Genomic DNA, 25,646 nt, shown 5'->3' on the forward strand with positions numbered 1-25,646 from the left:
CTTGTGAGATGGCTTGCAAGACGACTTGTGTGATGATGACCTTGAGGAAGAGCTTTTCTTGGATGAGAGGATGGTGAAGCTTTCATCACCTAGCTTGACTCTTCATTATCGTTTACCCATCTTCCTATGTTTGCAAATGCCTTGGCTCTTCCTCTTATCTCTCTCTTGTTCTTGGTCTTTTTCTTCTCCTTCTTGATATGATCAATTATTTTGACCAAGTCTTTCATGGAGATTAGGTGATCAATCTTGGCATTGATCTTCTTGATGTTCTTCTCCACTTGTGAGATGAGCTTGGTGACTTCGGGATCTATCTCTTCATCGCTGGAGGTGCTTTGCTCATCTTCTTCATATCTCTCTTCATCTTTATCTTCATCATCTTTACTTGAGGTTGACTCTTGCTCTTGTCTCCTCATCCTTGCCTTCATGTGTTGACATTGAGTTTGCTTGCTTGTGAGAGCAAGGTTCTTGGTGTCGAATGAGGAAGAAGCTTCCACCTTCATATTCATTGTCATCTTATGAGCGGTGATCTTGCCAAGCACTTGACTTGGACTCATATTCTTGATACCCTTTTTGTCATAGATGATGAAAACGATCAACTTGTACTTTGAAAGAAGAGCTTAAAATATTATTCTCACCAATTGATCATCTTCAATTGACATTAAACATAACTTATTGATCTCATTAATAATAATATTCAAACGAGAATACATATCATTAGCACTTTTATGGGGTAGTTGCTTGATGCCATTGAGCTTAGTTACAAGCACATGATATTTCTCATTGCGCACATCATTTGTGCCTTCATGTATTTCAATGAGATTAGTCCAAATATCATGTGCATTGGTGAGAGAATAAACATGATTAAATACATCAATATATATATATATATATATATGATAAAAGTATACTCTTTGCCAATACATCTAATTGTCTCTCCTTGTTGGTGATGCGAGGTTTCATCCCTTCCTCGGTGACTCTTCAAACATCTAAGCCTCTAGCATGCAAATAACAAGACGTTAAAATTTTCCAATGTGAAAAATTTATGCTATTGAAAAGTGGAGCACTATGAGAATCCATCTCAACCCTGGATGTCACAACTTTAGGATGTTAAGCTTATCAAGAGCACGAGGCTCTGATACCAGTTGTAGGGATCAGTGACGTCCTAAGAGTGGGTGAATTATGACACTTAGAATTATTTCGGCTCCAAATACAACACAAGATAAACCTATATCAATTTCTATCTATATGTGCTCTAGGTTTATCTAGTGTGTCTAGTCTACCGATTAAAGTGTTTGCAACCTATCTAAGAAGGTAAATTGTAAGTAAGTAAATGTGGAAACGTAAATAAGGTAGAGAAAGCAAACTCGGCATAAGAATTTTTTCCCGTGGTATCGATAGCATGAATACCACCCCTAGTCTATGTTGGAGCTCTACAAAGGATATGCTCCCGGTCGGTATCCGGTCACGGCTCTTGAGCTACCAAGTCACAAAGATGCCTTCACCCAGATAAGCCACCAAGCCACAAAGGTAAGATCTCACCACTAGCCTCTCTTTCGGTTCCTTGCCGTCGTGATTACTTCGGAGCTAAATCCACTGAGGCAAGAGTCTCCACGTCCCCGTACACGCTTCTCATTGCCGGTTCACACCAAGTCGGAGGGTCAACAAGCTTGAGCAACTCCAGCTCAAGTTTCCGGTGAGTCACCAAGACTCTAAGGCGCCGGCGTACCAAGAGGTATAAACTTGGATCACTCCTTGATACACTCTCTAGGCAATAATCACCTAGCAATATACTCTCTAGTCCTATAAGCACTAGTCATTCTCTAATCTTATGCTTAATTACCTCGGATGATCACTTTAAGCACTTTGGTGGCTTGGATGTCTTTTCAGGTGTATATGAACTTCTCTAGACTCTAGCTGCACACCACACTTTTAAATGACTGAGTGAAGGGGTATTTATAACCTCAAACCCGCGTGCTAGCTATTAACCTAATGGCTCTAACAAGCTGTTAACACCGGATTATCTAGTGAGAAAAGTAATACTAACACTAGATCATCAGATGAATACACTCTCACAAACTAGCCATTGGAACCTCACTCAAACTATTGTGAACACCGGACACTCCGGTGTATACTGCAATATCATCACTGGACATTCCGGTGAGTATACCTTAGTCATCCGAGCCAACATTTTCTCTATGTAAATTGCTCCAGTGCCTTCTCCGGTGCTTATCAATTCATCACAGGACTATCCGGTGAGCAATCCTCAGCCATCTGAGCCAAATACAACCCTCTCTAGAAAATCTGCTCCAGTGTACACATGACTTCATCATCGGACCATCCGATAGCTTGAGCTTCGCCTGCCTCTTTGTACTGTTCATTGTCCAGTGTATTGTCCATTGTACTCTTGCTTCATCACCAGACTACCTGATGCCTTCAAAATCTTCTGCCCAGAACCAAATGCTCCAATGTGTATTGCTTTTTGAATACTGGATCATCCGGTCAGTTGATCTTCAACTTCAACTCTTGAAACTGCCTCTGCTGGAATTGCTCCAATGCTTCTGCCCATTTGACATTGGATCATCCGGTGAGGCAAAATTGCCTCTGTCTGTATGCACTGTTCATTGTCTAGTGTGTGTAATATATTCAACATCAGACCATCTGGTGAGAACAAAACTCCTGAGATTTCTCCAATTCAACCAAACTTTATCCCTGCTTTGGTGATTTCTTCATATATTACATCCATAAGACCTACTAATATATATTCTTAATAAACATGTTAATTTCATTAACTATATTATTATTAATTATCAAAATTATAAATACAACCTGATCAGATCATTTTTCCTACACCCACCAGCACTGAGCCTAACTCCCCAGCCATCCTTGTAAAGTCTGGTGCCCACCGCTAAGCACAAATCTCCCCAATTCACATGATTTTGCCTCCAATTTTCATTCGGTTGATTTCTAGCCGTCCCACAAAATTTTACTGTGCTAGATTTTGCAGGGCAGCACAGCTCGAGACAACAACCACAAACTGCCGATAATAGTTTTACAAATTTTGCAGCGCAGCGGAATGCGACAACTCGAGAAACGACCTCTAGAAATTAATGTTTGTACATTCATTGTTTCACTAGGAATTTTAGTTTGGTTCTGTCGGTGCATGCATGCTTGGCCCTTGCATTCATGGCAGGTATCGATCGCATGGCAGGAATCGATCGATTGAAGGGTGAATAACTGATGATTCGCAAAGTAGGGATGGGAACAGAACACATGTAGGCATATTAGAGTACCGTTAATCCAGATGTACTCGAGCTAGCTAGCTCTGGCTACCAACGGGCAAACAGCATATGCAGTTCTACACCAACGTCGTGTAGGTGGATGATGCCAACCTAATTGACCAACGTCAATTGATCGTGTACTGGAGTACGTACGAATGTACGTTGTCATGCACGTACGTACGTAGTTGTATACCTCTCGGAGATCAGGCCTCTTTTTTTGCTTGTATGCGTCATGCATGTACATGTTTCGTAACTAAGCCTAATACGTTACGTACTGTATGACTACTGCCGAGTAGCAGTATTCAGACATGCTGAGGTGCATGCTAGCAACATGCAGTGTAGCAGACAGCGGCGTATCCAGAGGAACTAGAATATCAGATAGCGGCTCATCCATGGCTCTTTTCCTTTTTTTTCTCTCTTCCTCTTCTTCTCATTCTCTCTTTTCTTCTTACGCGAAAAAAAAAAGTTGAGACCTCAGGGGCTTCCATTAACTCAGTAGAGGGCTGGGGCGCCCAGCCCTTTGGATCCGCCCCTGTACCATGGTAGATAGATAAGATACTGAGAGTACGACAAGGTTCTCGAGGCCGAGACCCTTGCCGGAGAAGTTGGAGAGGAGGATGTCGAAGGTCGACGTCGGCGCCGGGATGTTGTCCAGCGCTTCCGATCCTGCTTGCTCGATACCGTGTCGCGCCGCCCCGTCTCCACCTCCCAGAGGTTCTTCTTGTACTGCACTCACACGCATATGGGCGCATGCATGCATATCATGTCATTCGTCAGCGAGCGTGACGAAGAAGAACAGTAAAACAGTACACTCACCTGGAACGAGAGTACGAGACCGAGTCCCGCGAGCGGCGAGCGCGACGATGTCGGCGCAGGAGACGACCCCGGGGCACTCTTGCTCCAGCGCCGCCTTCACCTCGTCGATCACCTCGAACCCCGCCGGTGACAGGTTCGGCGCCGCGTCCTTCTCTCTGCCGTGGTGCTCAGTGAGTTCAGGAGCATCGACGCGTCACAGCTCTACGTACAAGTACAACAAAACACATCATATCAGAGCCCCTGAAGTCGTCAACCCACACAGTCAAATATATACACCCAAACTCGTCGACCCACAACGGCACATGATCCCGTACCCTGACGAAGCAGTCGTGGAAGAAGATGCGGAGGAACTTGGCGGCGAGCTCCCAGTTGGCTGCGACGTGTCCCCACACCACCTTCTGCGCGATCGCCTCTGCCTGCGGGCATCGGGCAGCTTTTCTTGTAGAACCCCCTCTTCAGCCCCACCGCCTGCGCCGCCGCAACGCTGACGCCGACGACGGAGAACACCAGCAGGGGCACCGCCAAGCTCACCATGAACCCCTTCGGCATGTTGACCCAGCTACAGCAGCCGTCCCTAGCTAGCTACTAATTCTTGCAAGCCCACAAGCACTATAGTTACTATCAAGATGAGCTCTTAGCTTTATGATTCTTAATACAGGCAGGTATATATAGATGGACACGGATCCTCTGTATTAGGATCCTTTTTCAACCGCCGGGAAAAAATGACTCATAACAGATGCTACAGTATTGATGAACAGTAAGAAAAGATGATACAGTAAAATGAAATACTGTTGCTGTAGGAACCTATGCATTTATGCACTTCATATGGTGATAAATGCCGATCACTGCCATCGTGCGTGATTCGTACCGGTACATGAAGTTGTATGAGATGTTGGTATCGTCCAGCTCTCAAATGGAGTTGCATCATGGCATTCATACATTTTTTTTATGATATCTGGCGAATACAGAATTTTGGGAGTTGAATGCCATATTTTTTGTGGGAGATCGGGTTGGAGTTTGTTGTTACTTTCTCGACAAATATTCTGAAATGATATTTTCTTTAAAACCATGTGTTTTTCTTGTTGTTGTGAGAAGAATGTTTATTTCCCAAATACTTTTGAATGGAGTGAGATGTGTTTATATTCATAGCTGTTACTTACTGTGCTCGTCTCACCCCCTGTTAAATCTTTTACAGGTATGTTTAGATGTTGATGTGTATTTTGGGGATGAATCTTGGTAGTTGCACGCACTACCTCATCACGTTGTCGATATCTCAACCGGTGTTTAGAAGTTATATTTTTGGTGGTCTGTCGTTTGTTTTGTATATGTTGTGGTAAGACGCTGGTAACATCGTGAAAATTGCTATATCTGTTGGTTATATCATATATTGTCTGTCTATGATCTTTTTTTTTTGTCAGTTATACCGTCCCTATAGAGAAAATACTGCTAAAATTTTCTATTTTTAAATAATTATACTTAGTTATAAAGTAGAGTGTTACAAGCACATCGGAAGACAAAACTCTAGGACATTCTTTTACAGGTCAGCTAGTTTTTACTCAGTAGCATTTGAGAAGAATTATCATAGTTTTAAAGTTCTGGGCGTATTAAGAATTATCATAGTTTTTACTCAGTAGTATATTGTCAGATCCACATTGTTTGATATTTTCTTGCCAGAAAATTAAGAATGAAGCTGAGATTACCGGGCATGTACTAATTCAGCATGCAATAATTCAGCCTTGATATCCTTGCCCATGAAAAGCTGCAAGTAAGTCAAACAAGTTATAATAGAATCAGTATAGCCTTTTATTTGCCTGCGTTGTCTTCTTTCTCCAGCTATGAATTGTAGAAGACTGAAGAAATCTCGATGAATCATATCAGATCTTGTGATAATTTAGTAGATATATTCACTAATCTTTATCACCAGTGACTTTTGAAAAGCTTGTATGCGGTATTGATATGAGGACTTAGAGAAGTGCAAAGTTCCGAGGGAGTCCGGAAGACATATAGTTCGTTCGTGAAGAATGAATAATCAGTTAGAAGATTGAAAGAAGCATTGTACCATTTTTTTCTTTTTTGAGTTTTTAGCTGAAGGTTTATCATTTGAGGAGGCAATAATGTGTGCATCGTAATGACTATCTATATGTTCCTTTTTTCCCACTAAGTTTTTAGATGAAACATGCATTTCGTATTAATTCGTCCAAGAAGAGTGTTGTGGAGCTGGCCTCATGAAGGAGAGGCCGACTTGGCCATGGAGGCCGAGCCGTGCCAACCACAGTTAGGGGTTGGGGCCTACCAAGCACCCGGCCCCCTCCTCTGTGTCCTATTTTGTATGAGCTTTTTATCAAATTTGTCCTTCAAATAGAGTTTCCTTCATCTATTTTATATGTAAAGATTTCTCATATTATATGAGACGAGAAAATAGAAGAAATAAAAAAGAGAGCTTCACCGTATATCCTATATTCTTGGTTGGATCTATGTTTGTGCTATGTACATCCGAGAGACAAAGAGAGAGATCCTAAATAACTGCTGGCAATGTGAAATACAATAATAAGCACTTTGTTAGGAAGGAGGCGGCAAGACGCGTTTGTCAAGTCTCTAATATCTTAGCGTCGTAGTCATCTTGTTTACTGCCTACCTACCCCAAAATTCACCCAGAAATGTTCCCGAAAATTCCGCAAGATTCAGATACCTTGTCCAGTCTACCGTTATGTTGGCTCGTAGTCGTGTACAATGGGAAGCAATTGGCCCCAACCCTACGTGCTTCATCGAATCGATCCCAAATCCTGATTGGTTTTCGGAGAGTGCGCCCTAGTCACTTAGCCCCCACAGGGACGTGGGATAAATTCTCGAAGCACTGAAGGGATGGGATAAACTCCAGAGAGGAGACAATTACTAGTAAGCTAACCGATGATCTGGAGGTGGAAGTCATCTCTTGAGTGCCATACAAGTCCTTTTGCTAAGAGTGAGCTCTTATTGGTTTGTATCGCTTTGATGTAATAATAAGAATTAATAATTTTTTCTTTATCGAAAAAAAAATACAAGTCCTTTTGCCGATGCAAATGCATTTGCAAGGGTTGGGTTTCCTTCTCCTTAGATCTATATTGCCGCCAAAAGCTGCCCAAAGCTTTCACCAGTGGCCTTCTCCACCAAGAGACTGACAGCAATGTCATCAAAGCAATGTCACTGCAGTTGTAGAGGTGTTCCCTGCAGTTACCAAGAGATGCATTTGGAAGGGATATCTTTATTCGGCTTGACTGTGAAGGATCTTGGTGTTGTGATTATGACATTCAGGTAGTTGATCTGGAAAGAGGATTAATTTGTCTTCGTGACAGACGCACAGATATAAAAAATCCTCTCGTACAGCATGAGCACAGGGATACTAACTGAGATTCAATATGGTTTTAATCGATATATCTCTTTTTTTCGATAAAGTAAGTTTTATTAAATCTTATTATTACATTAAAATGATACAAACATATAAGAGTTTATTTATAGCTTTTGCATAGTACAGATGAACACAACCAAAAAATGAGAAAAAACGAAAACAATACGAAAAGAAGACACAAGGAGCACTAGGGGACCAGCTCTAGGTCTATGTCGGAGCCTCAATCCTGAGTCTAGACAGTCAACCAAACCAGATAAAAATCTCCTTGACTGTCCGCTCCATAAGAGTATATGTCAACGCAATCATATGTGTGTGCTCCTTCTACTGCAACACAGCCTATGTATAGAGTAGCTGTGTATATGTATAAATAATCTGTAAAGAAGAGTTAATGTTTCTCTCGTTAAAAATCACATCATTTCTACAAAGCCATAACGGCTAACAGAAGACTGGCATCGCTACCATTATTTTGGCTTTACATTGCTTACTAATCCCACATAGCCAGTTGCCAAACATATTTTGTGCATTTCTTGGTGGGTAAAGGGTAGAGGCCACTTGGATGATAAACTATGCAAATCTTGCAAAATGACAACCAAATAAGAGGTGTTTAATCGTCTCATTCTTATGACTAAATCGTCTCATTCTTATGACTAAAGCAACACTTCTAGATACCTTATCATTGTCTTTTGATTAAATTACCTTTTATTAGAAGAATCCCTTTACGAAGGTACCGAAGAATTTTTTTTAATGGTAACCTTAGTTTCTATAGTTTCTTGTTCCTTCTTAGTTCATCATTAGTTATAAGTGCCCGGTAAAGCGAATTAACTGAGAATTTACCAAATTTATTCAAATTCCATCGAAATTCGTCTGGTTCTTGAATAAGATTAATGCTGATAAGACGAGAGAGCAAATTGTTCCATGCTATCAACTTTGGTCCGCTCAGATCCCTACGAAAAGTTATATTTGGTGGGTAGGATTGCAAAGCATTGGCTACTGTATCTTGTTTGTTTTGAACTATGTTATATAAGCAACGATATTGGTTGCTCAAAGAAGATTTTTTTTAGCCATATATGTTCCTAAAATCTAATTTGTAAGTTATCTTTAACATTGAAAGTACCAAAGCGAAATAAATATCGCTTCACCTTCAACAATCCTACCCATAAAATGGGAATCCCTAGCCTTCCAGCTAACTTGCAATATGGATTTTGATCCCAAGCATTTATTTCTAATGAGGTTATGCCAAAGCTCCTCTTCGATCACCAATTTATATAACCATTTGCATGGAATGGCGTTATTTTGAACATCAAGGTCTTGTATCCCTAAACCTCTCCGATCTTTAGGTTGGCATACGACACTCCATTTCGCCAGACAATGCTTCTTTTTATAACTGTCACTTTGCTAGAAGCATCTGAAATCAAAGTAATCTGAAAAGACATCATGTAAGTCGATAGGCTACTAAGAAATGACTTTAGAAGGACCAGTCTACCTCCCGACGATAGATACTTGCCCATCCAGCTACTCAGCCTCTTTTCGTACCATTGTTCCACTCCTTTCCAATCCAAATTTTGAAGTTTACGATAGTGGATCAAAATTCCCATATAGCGCAAAGGTAGCTCTCCCTTAGCACATCTGAATAATTTTTGTACTGGTCCGCATTATCTAGCGCCTCACCAAAACAGAACAATTCGTTCTATGTCAAAAAGCACATAGCAACAGCTTAAGGTTTCTGCCATTTTCCCAAATCATATTCCATAAAAATGATTGTATCATTAGTGTCAGGACCCCAAACCCGGGTTCCCTTGTGCCTCATGTACCAGTCCCTAGATCAAGTAGCTAATACGCACAAAATTCAACAGAATGATATCAAATACATACTTCGAATAAAATAAGAAAAATAAATACCTAAAAAACGAAAAGATGGTCTGGTGGACAAGAATCCACAGCAGACCAGTCAGGCAGAAGAGCCTACAACACAGCGGAGCAAAACGACGACGCAACCCAATGCCACAGGCAACTCGGGTGCGGACACGACCTTAAACTTCTACTCTTTAATTTCATCTGGGTTGAGGTTGATCTCCAACTCAACAATCTGAAAGTAACAAGACTGAGTACGAAAGGTACTCAACAAGTCCTATACTACTTCAAAGGATTGATAGATGCATAATGGATATTTCAAGGATAAGGCTTTATGGCATAGTTTTGAGCGTAAAGCAGGTTTCATGCAAGTATTCAGTTATATTCTCCACCGTTATCCTTTTTAAATAAATGTAATAAAGCTTTTAAAAACAGTTTTAAAAGTAACAATTGCAGGAATCTTCCGTTGGTACTGAGTATCACATCAAGTCCCCAACGTATGAGAAGGTAACCTGGTAACAAAGTTGTCGAAACGGTTTTAAAACCAGAATCAGGGTAACAAGTTATATCTAGGGTTTTTTCGATCCTGGGAGGGCTATACCTCACTCGACAGTCTCTTTTATCACATCTGGTGTACCTCTAGTGCCACACAGCTTCCGACGGATTAAGCCAGGAACCTCATCACAAGGACATCTAGTCCACACACTGACTCATTAAGACACACGCACCCGGAGTCTAGTCATCAGGGCTACTGCTTTCGTATGTCCATGACCGTGGATACGGCTATTTGAATAGATTTACAGTCTGCAGAGGTTGTACAACTTTACCCATGCAATATGCTCAGCCTCCATCCGTTACAGGCGGAGGAGCGAATCATACCGAGACACTTCAATCACTTTTCCTGCCAGGCTTTTCTACGTGATCCATGAAGTTCTTCAGGTCTCGTATAGAGGGCAGACCCTCGATGATTGACTGGGGTGAAAACTCCTTCACGCAGAACCTGAAGACACTTGGCTCGACGTTGCCTCTCAGGCCTCCTAGTATTATGCCCAACCCAGTCCGGTGAAAGAAGAGTCAAGTCCTACCCATTCAGGACGCATGGTTGCACGGGGGTGGCTAAGCATGACGGTGCAATGACTCAGTCCTTAACCAGCCAGAGCAGGTATCTTCTGGCAATAAACACCACAAAGGTGACTCAAGCCCCTAGGAGCATCCTCTTCCAGAGTACTACTCCACCTGCTCCCGCCAAAACAGTTTTCACCCATTTTTACACATCTCCCACCATATCCCACACGACGTCAAGGGTTTCACAACCATCACGGAATTCATAATCATCAAGGATTCATGGTATATGAGTTAACATTGATATCAGTAAATCGTTATCTCCGAAGAGGTGCATTTTAAAAGCGACGTCTCTGAGGAGGCGTATTCAATCCTAAGCATGCTAGGTATTAAGGTGTCATCTATTATTTAATATAGATAACAACAGGTAATCCTAGGGTGATATATAATCTGGATGATAATATTCAAGACATGGTATGTGTTTGATAGGATTAACTATTGCAAGTAGTTTGTAAAGACGTAATATATAGCACATGTGATAATAAGTCTAGTTTTAGTTGATCATGTATATTATTTGAAAACATAGGTTCAGTATGGTCAAGGAGATAGGACTTGCCTTCCTGAAGGGTCAATTCACGATTGGTCTTGTCGCTTGAGTCATCTGGGGTTCTTCTTCATCGTTGTACCTTGTCTTCAGCTTCTTCCTCGTGCCCTTGCTAAGAACCTTGACTTCGAGCTTACGTAGATTAACGACGAAAAGCGCACAACGACTAAGCAATGAACACCAGAATAAAACCAAATGAAACACCAAAGCGGGGAAGAGTGACCGAGGAAAAACGACGAAAGCTAACCCTAACTGGAAGACGATCGGCAATTCTAAGTAATGCGAAGCAATTACACAGAGAATAGCAGGATCATCGAGCGAAACTAGGTTAAGCTGTTAACCTAGTTATTTTATTAATCTAAGAGAAAGTCTAAACAAGCATGATCAACTGGGTGAGCGCTTATTAGTTTAATTGCCGAAAGGTCACAATTAAGATTTCTACGTTTAGGTGAGTGCACGTGTATCGACATAAACATATATGTTACTTACGTCTATATGTATGTGAGCATGTATACATATATACATAAGTATAACTCTAGGCGACTATATGTGCTTAAGTGTTGGATTAAACATTCTAATCTATAGCGCTAAATATGGTTATTTAGTAATTAATCTTAATTACCTAGTGTTGTTTAATTTCCATACTAATTTAGCTGTATACTATAGCTATGTTAAAAGCATGCATGTAATTAATTAATTAGGTTAATCTATTCTTTGAATCTAATTAATTAATTATCAAAAGAGTATTCAATTAATTAATTACCAATATTAAATTATTCTATCATATTCTAATGACTTGTATTTATTTATCTGTTCGCTACACTGGTTAATTTATTACCTTAATTAATCTAAGATTAATTTATAACCTATCGCATGAAATAACAATATATTGCAACATTAATAAAAAAAAATAATAATCTAAAAACTACCCTTTAATTCACATCATGATTAATCCTACTCTTAAGCTAGATTAATTAACATAAGCAACTTATACATGATTGTATCCTAATCATATTTATGGAATTATCTAACTCATCTTTATTTAATAAAGACAAAATCTACTCTATGTTAATCGCCGCGACAAGAAATAAATACCGAGCGAGAAAATTAAACGAACTCCAAAAGTTACAAGAATTGATGGAGAGAAATATTATGATTTTAGAGGAATATCGGGAAAGAATCGTCAAAATTGGAGTTGAAACGGAGGAGTTATGGCCATCGAAAGATTTACCAGAAATGAAAATCCTGGAAAAAAGAAAGGGGCTACTGTTCTATGGACTTGGTCTACGGGATATGTGAACCGGGAAAATTTGTGAGGGTGGTCCACCGTGGAACGGATTTGTGGACCAAAGGGGGAAATTTTCGGTGGGCTCGGTCCATGGGCCATGGACCGGAGTGGCTTTGGGTGTGCGGTCCACCGTGGACCGAGCTGGTGGACCGAAGGGTAGTGGGGCCCACCTGCTAGAGAGAGAGGGAGGAGATAAGGTTGGCCAGCTTCTCCCGTGCGGGCGTGAGACTCACAGCAGGAAAGAGAGAGGGGGGCGGCGCGCCGGGAGAAGAGAGGCGATTGGCTGGAGGGGGGAAGAGAGGTGGCACCGGAGAGAGAGGGAGCCAGAGGTGGTCGGCTGGAGGGAGTTGGCCGGAGGGAAGTGGAGGCGGTGCTAGGAGAGGATGGCACCGGAGGGAGGGCCGGAGCAGAGGCGGTGGCCGACTAGGGGAAAGGAGGTGACGCCAGAGGGAATCTCGTCAGCCGGGCAAGGAAGAGGTGGTCGGCGGAGAGAGAGAAGAGGCTCGTCGGTCGGGATGAGATCCGGCGAGGCTCAGCCCAGCAGTGGCCTCTTTGGCCGAGCAACGAGCGGCGTGGCAGAGCGCGTTGGCGGCTGGAGGCGCAGAGGACGCGCGCGAGCGAGAGCATGCGCGGGCGGAGCTACGCGACGGGGTTGGCACGGTGCACGTGGGAGAGAGGACCGGATAGTGCGGCAGCCTAGCAGCGGGCTGGTTGCAGCGCGATGGTGCGGCAGCACGACGCGCGTGCGGGACGGAGGAAGGGAGCTTGGTGGGGGTGGTCGGCTTACCAGCGGTGGTTGGAAGCTAGGTGGCGGAGAGAAGGCCGAGGCGGCACGGCTGGTGGCGCAACCGAGCGGCGGGGCGCACGGCAGTGGCTCGGCTCGAGGTCGGGCGATGGGGTGACACGAAGGAACGGCGTGGCTACGCTCATGGCAGCGCGGCGTGGTCCAGTAGGGCGCGGTGGAGCACGGTCAGGGCGAGCCAGTGCGCGTGGCAGCTAGCAGCGCGGCGCGATGGCACGGCTGAGGGTGCACGGGCGCGGCGCAGCAGCGTGGTTGGGGCGGTGCGGCACGAGTAGGGGAAGGTCAGCTCGGGTCGGGCTAGCCGGGCAGCGCGGCGCGATGGCGCGACCAACTGTGCTGAACAGAGTGGGGGGGTGGGGGGCGAGCAGAGCAGGAGGTGGTGCTGCTGCTGCTTTGCTTGTGCTCCGTGTGCTTGCAGGGAGAGGAGAGCGTCAGCGGTGTGCTATTGTGTGGTGTATGCATGTATGTATGTATGCTTGTGCCTGTGTGGGGAAGGGTGCTTGTTGCAGGTGAAGGATGAGAGAAAGGAGAGGAAGGCAACTTGGCCTGCTCGGTGAAATATCGGAGGGAGGGCACGGGTTATGGTGTGAACGCGGGAGAAAACAGGCGGCCAGCGTTAATGTTTTGCTGCCCATGGTGAGAGGATTAGAGAGAGCACAGAGGGAGGGGATGGGCTGGTGCCTGGTGAAAAAGATCAGAGAGGCATGGGGTGATGGCCGGTGCTGCTAATCAAAGAGAGAGAGTAGAGGAAGTGAAGAAAATGGCTTTGGCTTCCTAGTGAAAAGATCAGAGGGATGGTGGCCGGTGCTATGTGAACATGGCCGACGAGTGGCGGTAGCCGACATGGGCGACATGTGAGGTTGGTGAGTTGAGAGAGAGCAGAGAAGAATTTTGGGCTGCTTGCATGGAAAGATCAGAGGGAGAGCTCAGAGAGATGAGAGGATCAGAGAGGGAGAGATGTGTGAGACAGAGTGAGAGAGAGATTTGTGTAATAAATCAATTGATATATTTGAGTTTGTAATGATTCAATTTGAATAGGTTAAATTGAATCGAATTGGTATAATTCAAATGAGTTCGAATTAGAAATTGAAATGACTTGAATTGAATTGGATTGGCAATTCAATCTAGATTTGAATTGGAAATGGATTTATAGTAATTCAATTTGAATAACTTGAATTGGATTGGACTGGCATGAATTGACAAGATATTGGAACAAGGATTTGGATTATAAGATCAGAACTTGAACCTTGATTCGAATCAAATGAATTGAAATTGCGAAATGATTATATTTAAATGAACGGAATATAATTCGAATGATTCGAATTGCATGCGGGTATGAAATCGACAACGATTTGATGAATATGGATTTTGAGATAATTGGGATTGAATTCAAATAGGAGTATTTGAATTAGATTTGGCATTAATCCAAATAAGAGTATTTGGATTTAGGATCTAGAATTGAGATTGCTTCAACAAGAATAATCGAATTAGGATTTGAAATGGAGTTTGGTATTAATTCAAATATGGGTATTTGAATTAGGAAAAAGATTCAGACTTGAAGCTTCGGGTTTGAGAGATGTTTGAATTCAGGATAATTGAATTCAATTTGTATGTGAGCTGAAAAGAATAAAGATTGAGATTTGAATTTGCGAGACATTCCATTTCGAGTGGATCAAAGTTACTTGGGGATAATTCAATGGAATAATTGAATTAGAGATTTTAGTTGGATTGGAAGATCGATTTTCTCGGATTGGTTACGAAAAAGAAGTTACCGAAGTAACTTAAACAGATTCGAATTTGAGAGACATTCAAGTTCGAATAGCCACTCAAAGAACCATTAAACCAAACTGCATATGATCAATTTAATGCATGGATTGATTTAGAAAGTAATTTGGTGCTCTCTGGAATACTTAGCCAAAATAATATATTTGAATACACACATACAAGTATACACATATGCAAATATATATTTCCTTGATTTGATACTAGTTTAATAATTAAAAAAAAGTTTTAATTTGGAGCGAATTTTGCTATTTTCTAAAATGCTAAAACTCAAGGTGTTACAGTCAGCATACTGGAGGATAGATAGTCCCTCCTGGACTAGGTGAGGCATCGATCCCGCTTACCTGACCTGAGTTCTGCGCTCTGTTAATCAGGATTGCTAACATGTCTCCAACAATGTTAAATAAGATTGGAGAAAGGTTATCTCCTTGGCGTAGACCTTTTTTAGTTTGGAAGTATCTACCGGCTGAATTATTTATTTTGATTGCTACACTTTCTCTAGTGATGAATTGTTTAACTCATGAGCACCATTTCGATGAGAAACCTTTCATTCGGAGGCTTTGTAGGAGAAAAGGCCACTTAATTTTGTAATATGCCTATTTCAAAATTAATTTTGAGCATTATCCTATTTAGCTTCTTTCGATGGAGTTCATGAATAGTTTTGTGAAGAATTATGACCCCTCTAGGATATTATGATCCCGCATAAAAACCGTTTGTGTGGGACGGATGATCCAGTCTGCTATGCCATTTATGCGATTAGTAGCCACTTTTGTGAATATTTTGAAGCTGACATTCAGTAGGCAAATTAGTCTATATTGCTGGATACAACCAGCTTCTTTAATTTTTTAAGGAGAATAATTTCCCCGAAGTTGAGTCTGTGTAGTGGTAGATTTCCATAGTACAGCTCATGGAACAATGTCATCAAATTGTCCTTGATAGCATCCAAAAAGTCTAATTTCCACCAGAAAGACATCGGGATGGGGGCTTTGTTATGTTCTATTTGGAACACAGCATCCGAACCTCGTTTTCTGTAAAAGGGCGGTACGAATTTCATTTTCGGTTTTGATTACCTATGATATATCTTCGATCCCTAACTCACTCATAGTGAAGTTGTTCATCTCAGGTGGCCGAGTAAAAAATGTTGGGAGTTCGTAATGTTGTCACACAAAGTTTGGTTTGCCCCTGATATGCTTTTGTGTAGGGATGACAGCAAGACATATGGGTTCGGGTCTCTGCGGGTTTGGCACCTGATGGGAGCGGATTTAGGCCCTAAATTCCACCCACGTGTCTGACAGTTGGGTACCCGACCCATAGCGGGTGCGGGCATGGGTTTAAGTTTTCCCCCGTGGGTGACCTATGAGCATGTGAAGTTCCATTTCTCCCAACGGCGGCCCAGCCCAACTCTAAAACACACCGCTCCATTCCCCGTTGTTACTCACACATGAGCCTCATTCCCCATCCTGACTTTGAGTGGCCTTTGCCCAACCCCGCGTGGCTACCTCGATTGTGTCATCTTCCACATCGACCACATTGCCTGCCTGCTCCAGCTCCACCTCGTCGACCACGAGGCCATCGCCTAGGAGTGCTCCCTCGCGCTCCAGGCCGAACCATGCCACGAGCTCCCGGTTCTTCGTCACACCTGTGCCCTCGAGGTGCTCGGTTGCCGCAAGCTCATGCTCCTCCTCTGCGCCCGCACCCTCGAGGCGCTTGGCCACCACTTGTACTTACACTCCTCGTGCTCGATCCCGACCACTGCAACATCATCAACCTCCGCGCCCAGCCTCCGCCCCTCCGCTTTCGCACCCGACGCCGCTGCTCCGAGCCTGGTTTCCACCCCCTCGGTGCCGCCTCTCCACACCTGCGCCCGATGCCGCCCCTCTACGCCCATTCTCTGCCCCCTCAATGCCGCCCTCCACGCCCACGCCCGACACCACCCCTCCACACTCGACCTCCGCCCTCTCAGCGCCACCCCTCCGCTCTCGAGCCCAGCCCGACCTCTGCCTCCTCTGCGCGTGATAAGACCTGATGCGTCCCCATCATGTTTCGGGTCCCCGTAGGGTTCAGGTGCGGGGCACGTTTTAACTTGATTAGCATTTCGGGTGTGGGTTGGGTTTTGAGATTCTGGTTTCATGGTGGGCAGGTTTTTGCTGAACCTACACCTGACTCGACCCGTTGCCCTCTCTAGCTTTGTGTGTTGAGTGGTGTATCAAGTGAAGCTCTACATGCTACCTTATTTATAGCAAAGTTCATCATGGTACCCTATATTTGCGACAGGTACTAGCTAGTAGCAGTATTACACCATGTACCAAATGACTGTCGTGGAATGTATTATGCACTTTCTGTTCGTCGTGGAATTTATGATGCACTTCGTGTGTCTGTTGTGGAATGTATATATGATGCACTATATGTTTGTTGTGGAATATATTGTACACTTGGAATCCGATATGGGTGACAGCGTTGGACTCGAAAAAAAAAAATAGAACTCAGGTGTCCGGGTAACACTAGAAACTTGTTCCCCTAATGCAGATGCATTATTCCAATTGGCATTGCTTTTTTTACACTGGTGCGCAACGCTAGAAAAATGACAATATTCCCTGTCAGTGAGGCCAAGGAACAATGTCATGAGAGTATTCATCCGTCTTGAGTCAGATCTAATGTTTCTTTATAGATGATCCAAATTATAATAGCAGAGTAGAGAAAGTTCTATTTTTACAGGTTCTTCTCTTCAGGCTCCCATTTACAGGTGCTTGTGCCGTGGATACACATCAGTTCTGTTGTTTTATTTTGACATGTTGTTTCACCTCGTATTGACGTACTGTTTCACCTTATAATCTTGAGCAATTCAAAACATTCGATCGTGACATGCAACATGGATATTAATTTTCAACGAAGTAAGCTTATTTTAGAGGCTCCCACTCCCGCGTCGATACATTGTCGCCCCCGCCCCACGCCATCCTGCAGTTCCTGCACCCGCTGCCGTGCCTGCGCCCTCCTGTTGCCACGCCCACACGTGCCGCTCGTGCCCACACACACCGTCCAACACACGGACTTCAAGTTTCGGGTGTCATCCGTGGATAGAAAAACAGATCTGAATTTGATCCCGTTAGGTCTAAAATCCACGGGGACCCAACCTGATAGAGTCAATTATCATCCCTATTCTTTCTCACCATTAATATTTTGGGGTTGAGTTCTCGTCTTCTTGGAGTTGACACCGGAAGTTATATGTTTCAGTAAGCAATTTACTTGTTAAATAGTAGGATGATACAAGATAAGCATATCTAATCTTGCGTAAGATACCAATCAAGGTATGAGAGTGCCGACACTTCAGCACTATACATCTATATAGCTAAAAGTATATACAAGTTATAGGTGTAGACGTATAAGTTGAATCGTCAGCATAGTTGTTACAGTGGTATGGTGAGGCATGACGACCCACTACATTCATAACTTCACAACGTCTATAGCGCGTGACGTGACGATGCTATACACACATCAGCATGATGAATACACACATTTATAAGAATGTATTACTAAAGTAATAGATGTAAAATAAAAAAAACACAATAATTTTTGCAATTATTAATACCCTGATGGGCTTAAATAAAAAAATTATAATATAATTAAGGTTATATTGAATTAGTATATAATATATTAGAAAACTATAGGGTTTCGGCTAAATTTGCACCACCTACTAGGTTAATAACCTTTTAGCTAATGCCACCCCGTCAGCCCATTTCAACTCACCCAGTTCAATGTATATAAGGTTGGAGACGGCTAGGGTTAGAGATTTCATCCTCCCCCACCCCATCCGCATCCAACTCTGGCGACGGCGCCACCCTACGCCTCCCGTCCCAACGCGCCACCCCTTGCCAACCCGTGCTGCCCTAGTTCGCTCCGCCCCAAGTTGCTCCCCAGGGCACCATCGTGTCCCTCATGCTTCTCCCGCTCCATACAAGCGTCATACACTCCGGCGCCATGGCAAGGGCAAAACACCACCATGCCGCCACATTGTCTATATGACAACACCATGATAACTAGAACCACCAACAGTTAAAATGGTAGTTTAAGTTACAACTGACTTGAGGTGCATTGTGCCCTGAAACCCAGGGGCTAATTGTTACAGATACGAATTCAAACATCAACTGAAACTAGGTTAAGTGAGAGGAAAGATTAGGGTGATCAAAGTAGAATTGTTCAGAACATCCGAAATCAGCAAGCACAAAGTATTCAAGGGTCGAGCAAGTAGTTCAGGCACTGCATTGATCCAGTGCTAAGTTGAAGTAACAACTGCTACATAGATGTTAAAAGACATCTAACAAGGGGTAGAAAGAACATGACCAAACTTTTGTTACAGGGTTTTGTCTTGACAAGTTTGATATAGGCTAGCAGCTGAGAACATATACTGCAATCATGTACTGTCACCAATGACCACAGATCTCCTATTTGGAAAGGCATCATATAGTGTAACATATCATAAACGAGCTAGATGGACAAAAATTGGGACAGATGAGGCAATTCGCATTCAAGTGCATGTAACATCACTGCATCACCTCGCCGTTTTGTTGAAGATTCCTGCATTTCAACCATACAAAGCAGTTTTGGGATGCAGGAATCTTCAAAGCTTTGTGTATAGAAGATTAAGTTAACAGCTAATTCAGACCAGATCTTAACAGGATCATCTTTTGACATTTAGTGATTATTCTTTTTTTTTTGCATGATTATTCAGAACCTTGTACAAACTAGCCAGCATCGTTGCTCACTCCTCTGTGCAACATAATGCACAAACGAGTGAGATCAAGTGCTACAAGAGCACGAAACATACCATAGGTCCATAGGAACAGTCGTAGAAGTTAGAAGTGTTCAGTAAGTATGACTAAGAGTTAAGAATGCAAACATAATTTCATATATGCATTTAAAAATAAAAGCAACATCTTAGCCATCTTATAATGACGAGAGCACCAGCAAAATCGACATGAATATCTACACTAACATATGCTTACACAACGCAAAAAATCCTACTAGATACTGCATATAGTCATATACCAAGAATAGAATGAACATTTATGAGGCTAAAAGAACAGATGCAATTGATATGGAGGTATATAACAAAAAATGTCTTGGTGTCTTAATTTGCAACAAATCATACACACATATACTATCGACTTATCAGATTCTTTAATAACATAAAACAAAGCAAGCACAGCTCATCTTATAGTGTTTCAGACTCAAGCTATATGGATCCTCTGAAAACCAAAGAAAACAAAACTTACTAATAGTACATGAAACTTCAGACATTTCGTCTGCACACCATATTAAAACAAGGTTATTCTATGAAGAACAAGCAATGTGCACTGGCAAGATAATGCACAAACGAGCAAGACGAAGCACTGAAAGAGCATGATAGATACCATAATAACACTCCCAAAAGTAAGACAAATGTTCAATATATATGATAGAGAATGCAAACATAATTCGTGACAATGATTTAATATTAAAGCAACATCTTAGCCATCTTATAACGATTAGATGACTGGCTACATCGACACGTTTACATACACAACCATATGCTAAAACTGACATACTGTACATACCAAGAATAGAACGAGCATTTATGAGGCTAAGAGACCAAATACGACTGATGTGAAAAATATCTAATTCTACTGTAATTTGCAACAAATAATGCAAGCAAATATTATCATATTTTCAGACAATTATAACACAAATCAAAGCAGAGCAATGTATGATTGGCATACAAAAGGATCGCTGTATATCTACCAAAAGAGAACAAGCCAAAAACTGCTTAAGAGATGTTAAAAAACATCCAACAAGGGATACAACATTGCCTTGTGACGTAACTATTGTTCACTATTTGTTCTTTAGACACCAGACTCGCAGTTGCGAACATGTCATACAATCATTTACAGTTACCAATGATCACATCGCAAATTTCACATCATGTACTAGTCTCCAATTTGGAGACACATAATCATATAAGGCAGAACAATATCATATTAACAGCGATAGATGCAAAAAAAAAAGGGAGGAAGAAGGCTATTCTCATTTCAAGCACATGAAGCATGAGGTCTCATGAAGTCAGTTCATCGTGGACTTCTGCATTTCAACCATGCAAAGCAGTTTTTGAATGTTATCTGTCATTTAGGATATTTATTTACAATTCAAGTGAGCAAAAAGACCAGAACAAGAATTCCGGAAAAAATGTTTTATGTGTCATGGATCAGCTAATCATTAAATATCAGGCCATATGTTAACACATTTTAATCTTTTGGCAGTTAAGTACAAGCATCATGTTTTGCATGATTTGTTAGAACCCAATTAGAAACTAGCTAAGCCATTGTTGCTGACTCTACAATGTAACATAGGGCATGAACAGGCAAGATCAAGCACTGCAAGAGCATAATAGATACCATAGGAACATTTGGAAAAAAATAGATACCATAGGAACACTGAAAGACAAACGTTGAGTACATATGACAGTACACAAACATAACTCCTGATACGCATTTAACATAAAAGTGACATATTAGCCATCTTATAACGATAAGAGAACCGGCAAATCAACATGGATATGTATGCTAGCATATGCTTACACAGTTCACAAACTCAGTTCATAACGGACATTTATGTGGCTAAAAGACAATGAAATTGATGTGGAACAAATATTATAAGAGTTTATAAGAGACCAAATGCAATTAATGTAGATGTAGTATATCACTGGAACAAATCATACAAACAAATATTATCAGATTGTTAAGACTCTTATAACATAAAGTAAAGCAAGCACAGCTCATCTTATAGTGTTTCGGACTCGTAACCATACGAATACTCTGCAAACCAGAGAAAACAAAACCCGCTAATAGTGCATGCAACTTCAGGGCAAGAAAGCAGCTTGTTCTATAAAGAACAAACAATGAACAACTCACTAGGAGCAGCATTATTCTTCAACTTCCTTTTTTATTTCTTCCATGAGTTCATCCTTGTAATCGTCAAAGGTTCCATCATATTTGTTCACAGTGCCATCCTCCACAACCCATATCTCGCTCTTCTGCTCATTCTCACAAACACGAGATATCAATCGCGAGTCATGGCTTACCAAGACAACACCTCCAGTGAATTCATCCAGTGCATCTGCTAATGCATCAATACTTTGCATGTCCAAGTGATTTGTTGGCTCATCCAGCAGGAGAATGTGAGGATGTGACATTGATATTGAAGTGAACACAACACGGGCCTTCTGACCACCAGATAGTTTAACAATTGGAGTAAGATGGTTGTGTCCTGGTAAACCGAACTTCCCAAGCTTGGCACGGACCGCCTCTGCCTTGCTCATTCCCTCCTGGTCAGGGTGGAGCCTGAGCAAATATTGAACTGCATTTTCCTCCATTGTTAGCAAGTCAACGAAATGCTGTGAGTATCGCCCAATCCTCAGCTTCTGGCTCCTTCTTACCTCTCCTTCAGTTGGGGTAAGATCATGATCAAGTAAATTAAGCAGGGTAGACTTCCCTGCCCCATTGGGCCCAACAATGGCTACACGTGTTCCCATATCAATGCCAACATCAACACCAGACAGCTTGAAGTCTGGCCGACCAGGGTAGCCAAATCCCACCTCAATGAGCTGAAGGAGAGGTGGTGTTAGCTCAGTAGGCTCTGGGAAATGGAACTCAACACTGTAGTCACGCCACTTCTGTGGCACAGCGACCTGTTTCAGGTCATCGTCATCATCTGCCGTATTCTTCCCCTTCCCCTTGTTCTTGGCAGCCTCTTTAGCAGCCTTTGACAGCGCATGGCCTTTAACCTTATCCTGTGCAGCCTTGCTCCCGGTCTTCCTGGCTGCTTTCATCTGCTTTTCATACACCTCGAACTTCCGGTTCATCTCCTTCCTCTTCTGCTCATACCCACTCTCAAAATCATCAAAATTTCCACGGTACACATGCAGACTCTTATCATGCAAGTGTATGATCTCATTGCACACTGTATTCAAGAAATCCCTGTCATGGGACACAACAATCAATGTCTTCTTCCACTGCGAGCACAAGTATTCCTCCAACCATAGCACAGCTCGCAGATCCAGATGGTTAGTCGGCTCATCAAGGAGCAACAGCGTTGGCTGCATGAAGAGCGCACGGGCAAGCGATATGCGCATCCTCCAACCACCACTAAACGATTTTGTGGATCTGGCCTGCATCGCCTGATCGAACCCCAGGCCTGCAAGGATCTTTGATGCACGCGCCCGGGCAGCGTCTGAGTCCCGGAGATTAAGCTTCTCATACACCTCGATAAGCCGGTCACTGTCCTCAGCATTATTAGAGGCCTCAAGCTTCGCCTGCTCAGCACGCAGTGCGGTAAGCTCCTCATCAGCCGCGACGACAGCCTCGAGGGCCGATCGGTCGTCACCAATAATTTCCTGCTCCACGAGCAGTACATCAATGTTCCGGGGCACGGGGACCTGGCGCCACGACAGGAGCTTGAGCAGGGTGGACTTGCCCATGCCGTTGGGGCCGACGAGGCCGTACCTGCGGCCGTTCGAGATCCGGAGGGAGGCGCTCTTGAGCAGCTCCTTGCCACGCGCGGAGACGGAGAAGTTCTCGAGCACGATGTCCTTGACGTTGTCGTCGACGGCGCCCTCCCCGTCGGGGCCGCCCCCCGCGGATCCTGGGACACGCGCGCCGATGACGACGGAGAAAGCGTCGCGGTCATCGCGGAGCGCCTCCTTCCTGGCGGCCTCGGCGGCCGCAGCCGCCATGGTCTCGCGCTTGTCCTTCTTCTTGGCGTCCTTCTGCGACGGCGCGGCGGCGCTGAGGTCGACGGCGGCGGCGCGGGCGGGCTTGGGCTTGGCGGCGGCGGCGGCGAGGTCGGCCTCGTCATCCTCGTCGTCGGAGGGGGGCAGGTCGATGTCGCCCATGTAGGAGGAGGCCGGCGCCTTGGAGGGCTTGGCCTTGGGCTTGGAGGGGGCCGACGCCTTGGAGGGCTTGGCCTTGGCCGCGTCCATGGAGGCAAGCATGGCGGAGACCGACATGGGCTTGTCCTTCTTGCCACCGCCGGCGGCGGCGGAGGAGGAGGAGGTGTCTTTGCGTCCCATCGATGCGGCGGCGGCGGCGTGGGGAGGTGGGGTTGGGGAATTTGGGTTTGGTTTAGGGCCACGGGGATGCGGGTGTGAGCAGAGATGGTCGGGTCCGGCCCGTGTCTACTTTCGAGTCCACTACTTGCCTTCCATCCCTGGATGCACCCAGCCAGGTGCTGTGGCGTGACACCGCCACGGCTGACTCGTGCCACTTTTCTTCGAGCATCCGCACGCTGCAACAACACATGGGCTGCTTCTCTAGCTCGACTCGAGCATTTTTCAGACCTTGATTCTGGCTTTTGGCTCAATAGAACCCCAATTATAACTTCAATTTTTATTGTTTATATTTGGGCAATGCTCCAGATGAATTGTTAATGATCGTACGCTTTATTCACCGCGAAATAACATCCAAACACACAAGATTTATCGAAATGCTCCTTACCCACTATGATCATCCTTTCAAATGTCCTCCGGTAATAATTAGATGGTGAACTTGGGTTCCACTACGCCTACCTTTCCACCTATTGGATTTCAATCCATGGGCTACAACTTTACTATGTGTCTTGGAGACAATAATGAGAGTTGGAAGCCTCTAAATTCTTGTGCTGCGCACCTCTAGGTCCCCATGGTTTCTCCTCTCTCCACCCCTACCCCCTCTCTCAAACTTGGAAAGACGACCGGTCACCGTCTCTTCCTCTCTTTCAGTGTCTCCCTGCCTCTACCTCCCTCTCCCAAACTTTTAAGAAATCTAATAAAGGAAGTCCGAAGACTAACCGGATACATGGCAACGCTCGGTTGTTTTATTTCCTAATTAGGCAAAGAGCAACTACCTTTCTTCAAGCTTTTAAGAAATCATAAAGATTCAAGTCGATCGAGCAAGTAGAGTCAGTATTCTAGGGCCTCAAGAGTATTTTTCTCTTCCTCCTGTGTTAGCCTCATCTAATTCAGAGGAAGAGTTATTACTATATATCGCAACCCCACCACAAGCCATTAATGCAGCTCTTGTGGTTAAATGGAAGACGATCAAGAAATGGGAGCTTGTTTAGAGGCCGGTATACAACGTGAGTGAAGTTTTGTGTAGAGACTTGACAAAATTGCACTCGGTTCAATTGAATGGCCGATTGTCCGCTTAAGTTGAAAACTAACATACATCCACCATAAGACACGGCATATGTTAAACCTCAACTAACCATCTGTTTGGGGATGATATGCAGAACTGAAATTTAGCCTCATGTCCATGGACTCAAGTAGCTTCTACCAAAACTTGGAAGTAAATTGAGTTCCTCTATCCGAGATAATCTTCTTCGGCACACCATGCAAACATACTATTCTTGACATATATAACTCTGCTAGTCTGGCTCCAGTATATGTAGTTTTTACCGGGATAAAGTGAGCAACTTTAGTCAGGCGGTCGACTATAACCCATATTGAATCGTATCCTCCTTGTGTATGGGGTAATCCGACAATAAAATCCATACCAATTTCTTCCTATTTCCATTCAGTTATATTCAAGGGTTGTAGCAATCTTGCTGGTCTTTGATATTCTGCTTTGACCTTCTGGCAAGTATCACATAAAGACACATACTCTGCTACATATCTCTTCATTCCATACCATCAATAGCGATCCTTGAGATCTTGATAGATCTTTATGCTTTTGGGGTGAATGAAATACACTAAATCATGAGCTACATATCTATTC

At 43.4% G+C, this 25,646-nt stretch overlaps 2 protein-coding genes across 2 annotated transcripts; both read right to left on the reverse strand.

Annotated features, from left to right (window-relative positions):
* Positions 1 to 3,765: 3,765 nt before the first annotated feature.
* LOC133883349 (peroxidase 56-like) lies at positions 3,766 to 4,643 on the reverse strand. The gene is made up of 4 exons (XM_062322655.1): positions 4,560 to 4,643; positions 4,409 to 4,510; positions 4,095 to 4,260; positions 3,766 to 4,004 (listed from the first exon to the last, which is right to left on the reverse strand). Exons 1-4 carry the CDS (start codon positions 4,641 to 4,643, stop codon positions 3,766 to 3,768), a joined length of 591 nt encoding a protein of 196 aa, XP_062178639.1.
* A 16,930-nt stretch (positions 4,644 to 21,573) lies between these two features.
* Positions 21,574 to 24,101, reverse strand: LOC133912310 (ABC transporter F family member 4-like). The gene has a single exon (XM_062354980.1). It carries the CDS (start codon positions 23,963 to 23,965, stop codon positions 21,821 to 21,823), a length of 2,145 nt encoding a protein of 714 aa, XP_062210964.1. The 5' UTR covers positions 23,966 to 24,101; the 3' UTR covers positions 21,574 to 21,820.
* Positions 24,102 to 25,646: the final 1,545 nt, after the last annotated feature.

This window comes from Phragmites australis, chromosome 1, assembly GCF_958298935.1.
Source record: "Phragmites australis chromosome 1, lpPhrAust1.1, whole genome shotgun sequence".
Taxonomy (NCBI): Eukaryota; Viridiplantae; Streptophyta; class Magnoliopsida; order Poales; family Poaceae; genus Phragmites; species Phragmites australis.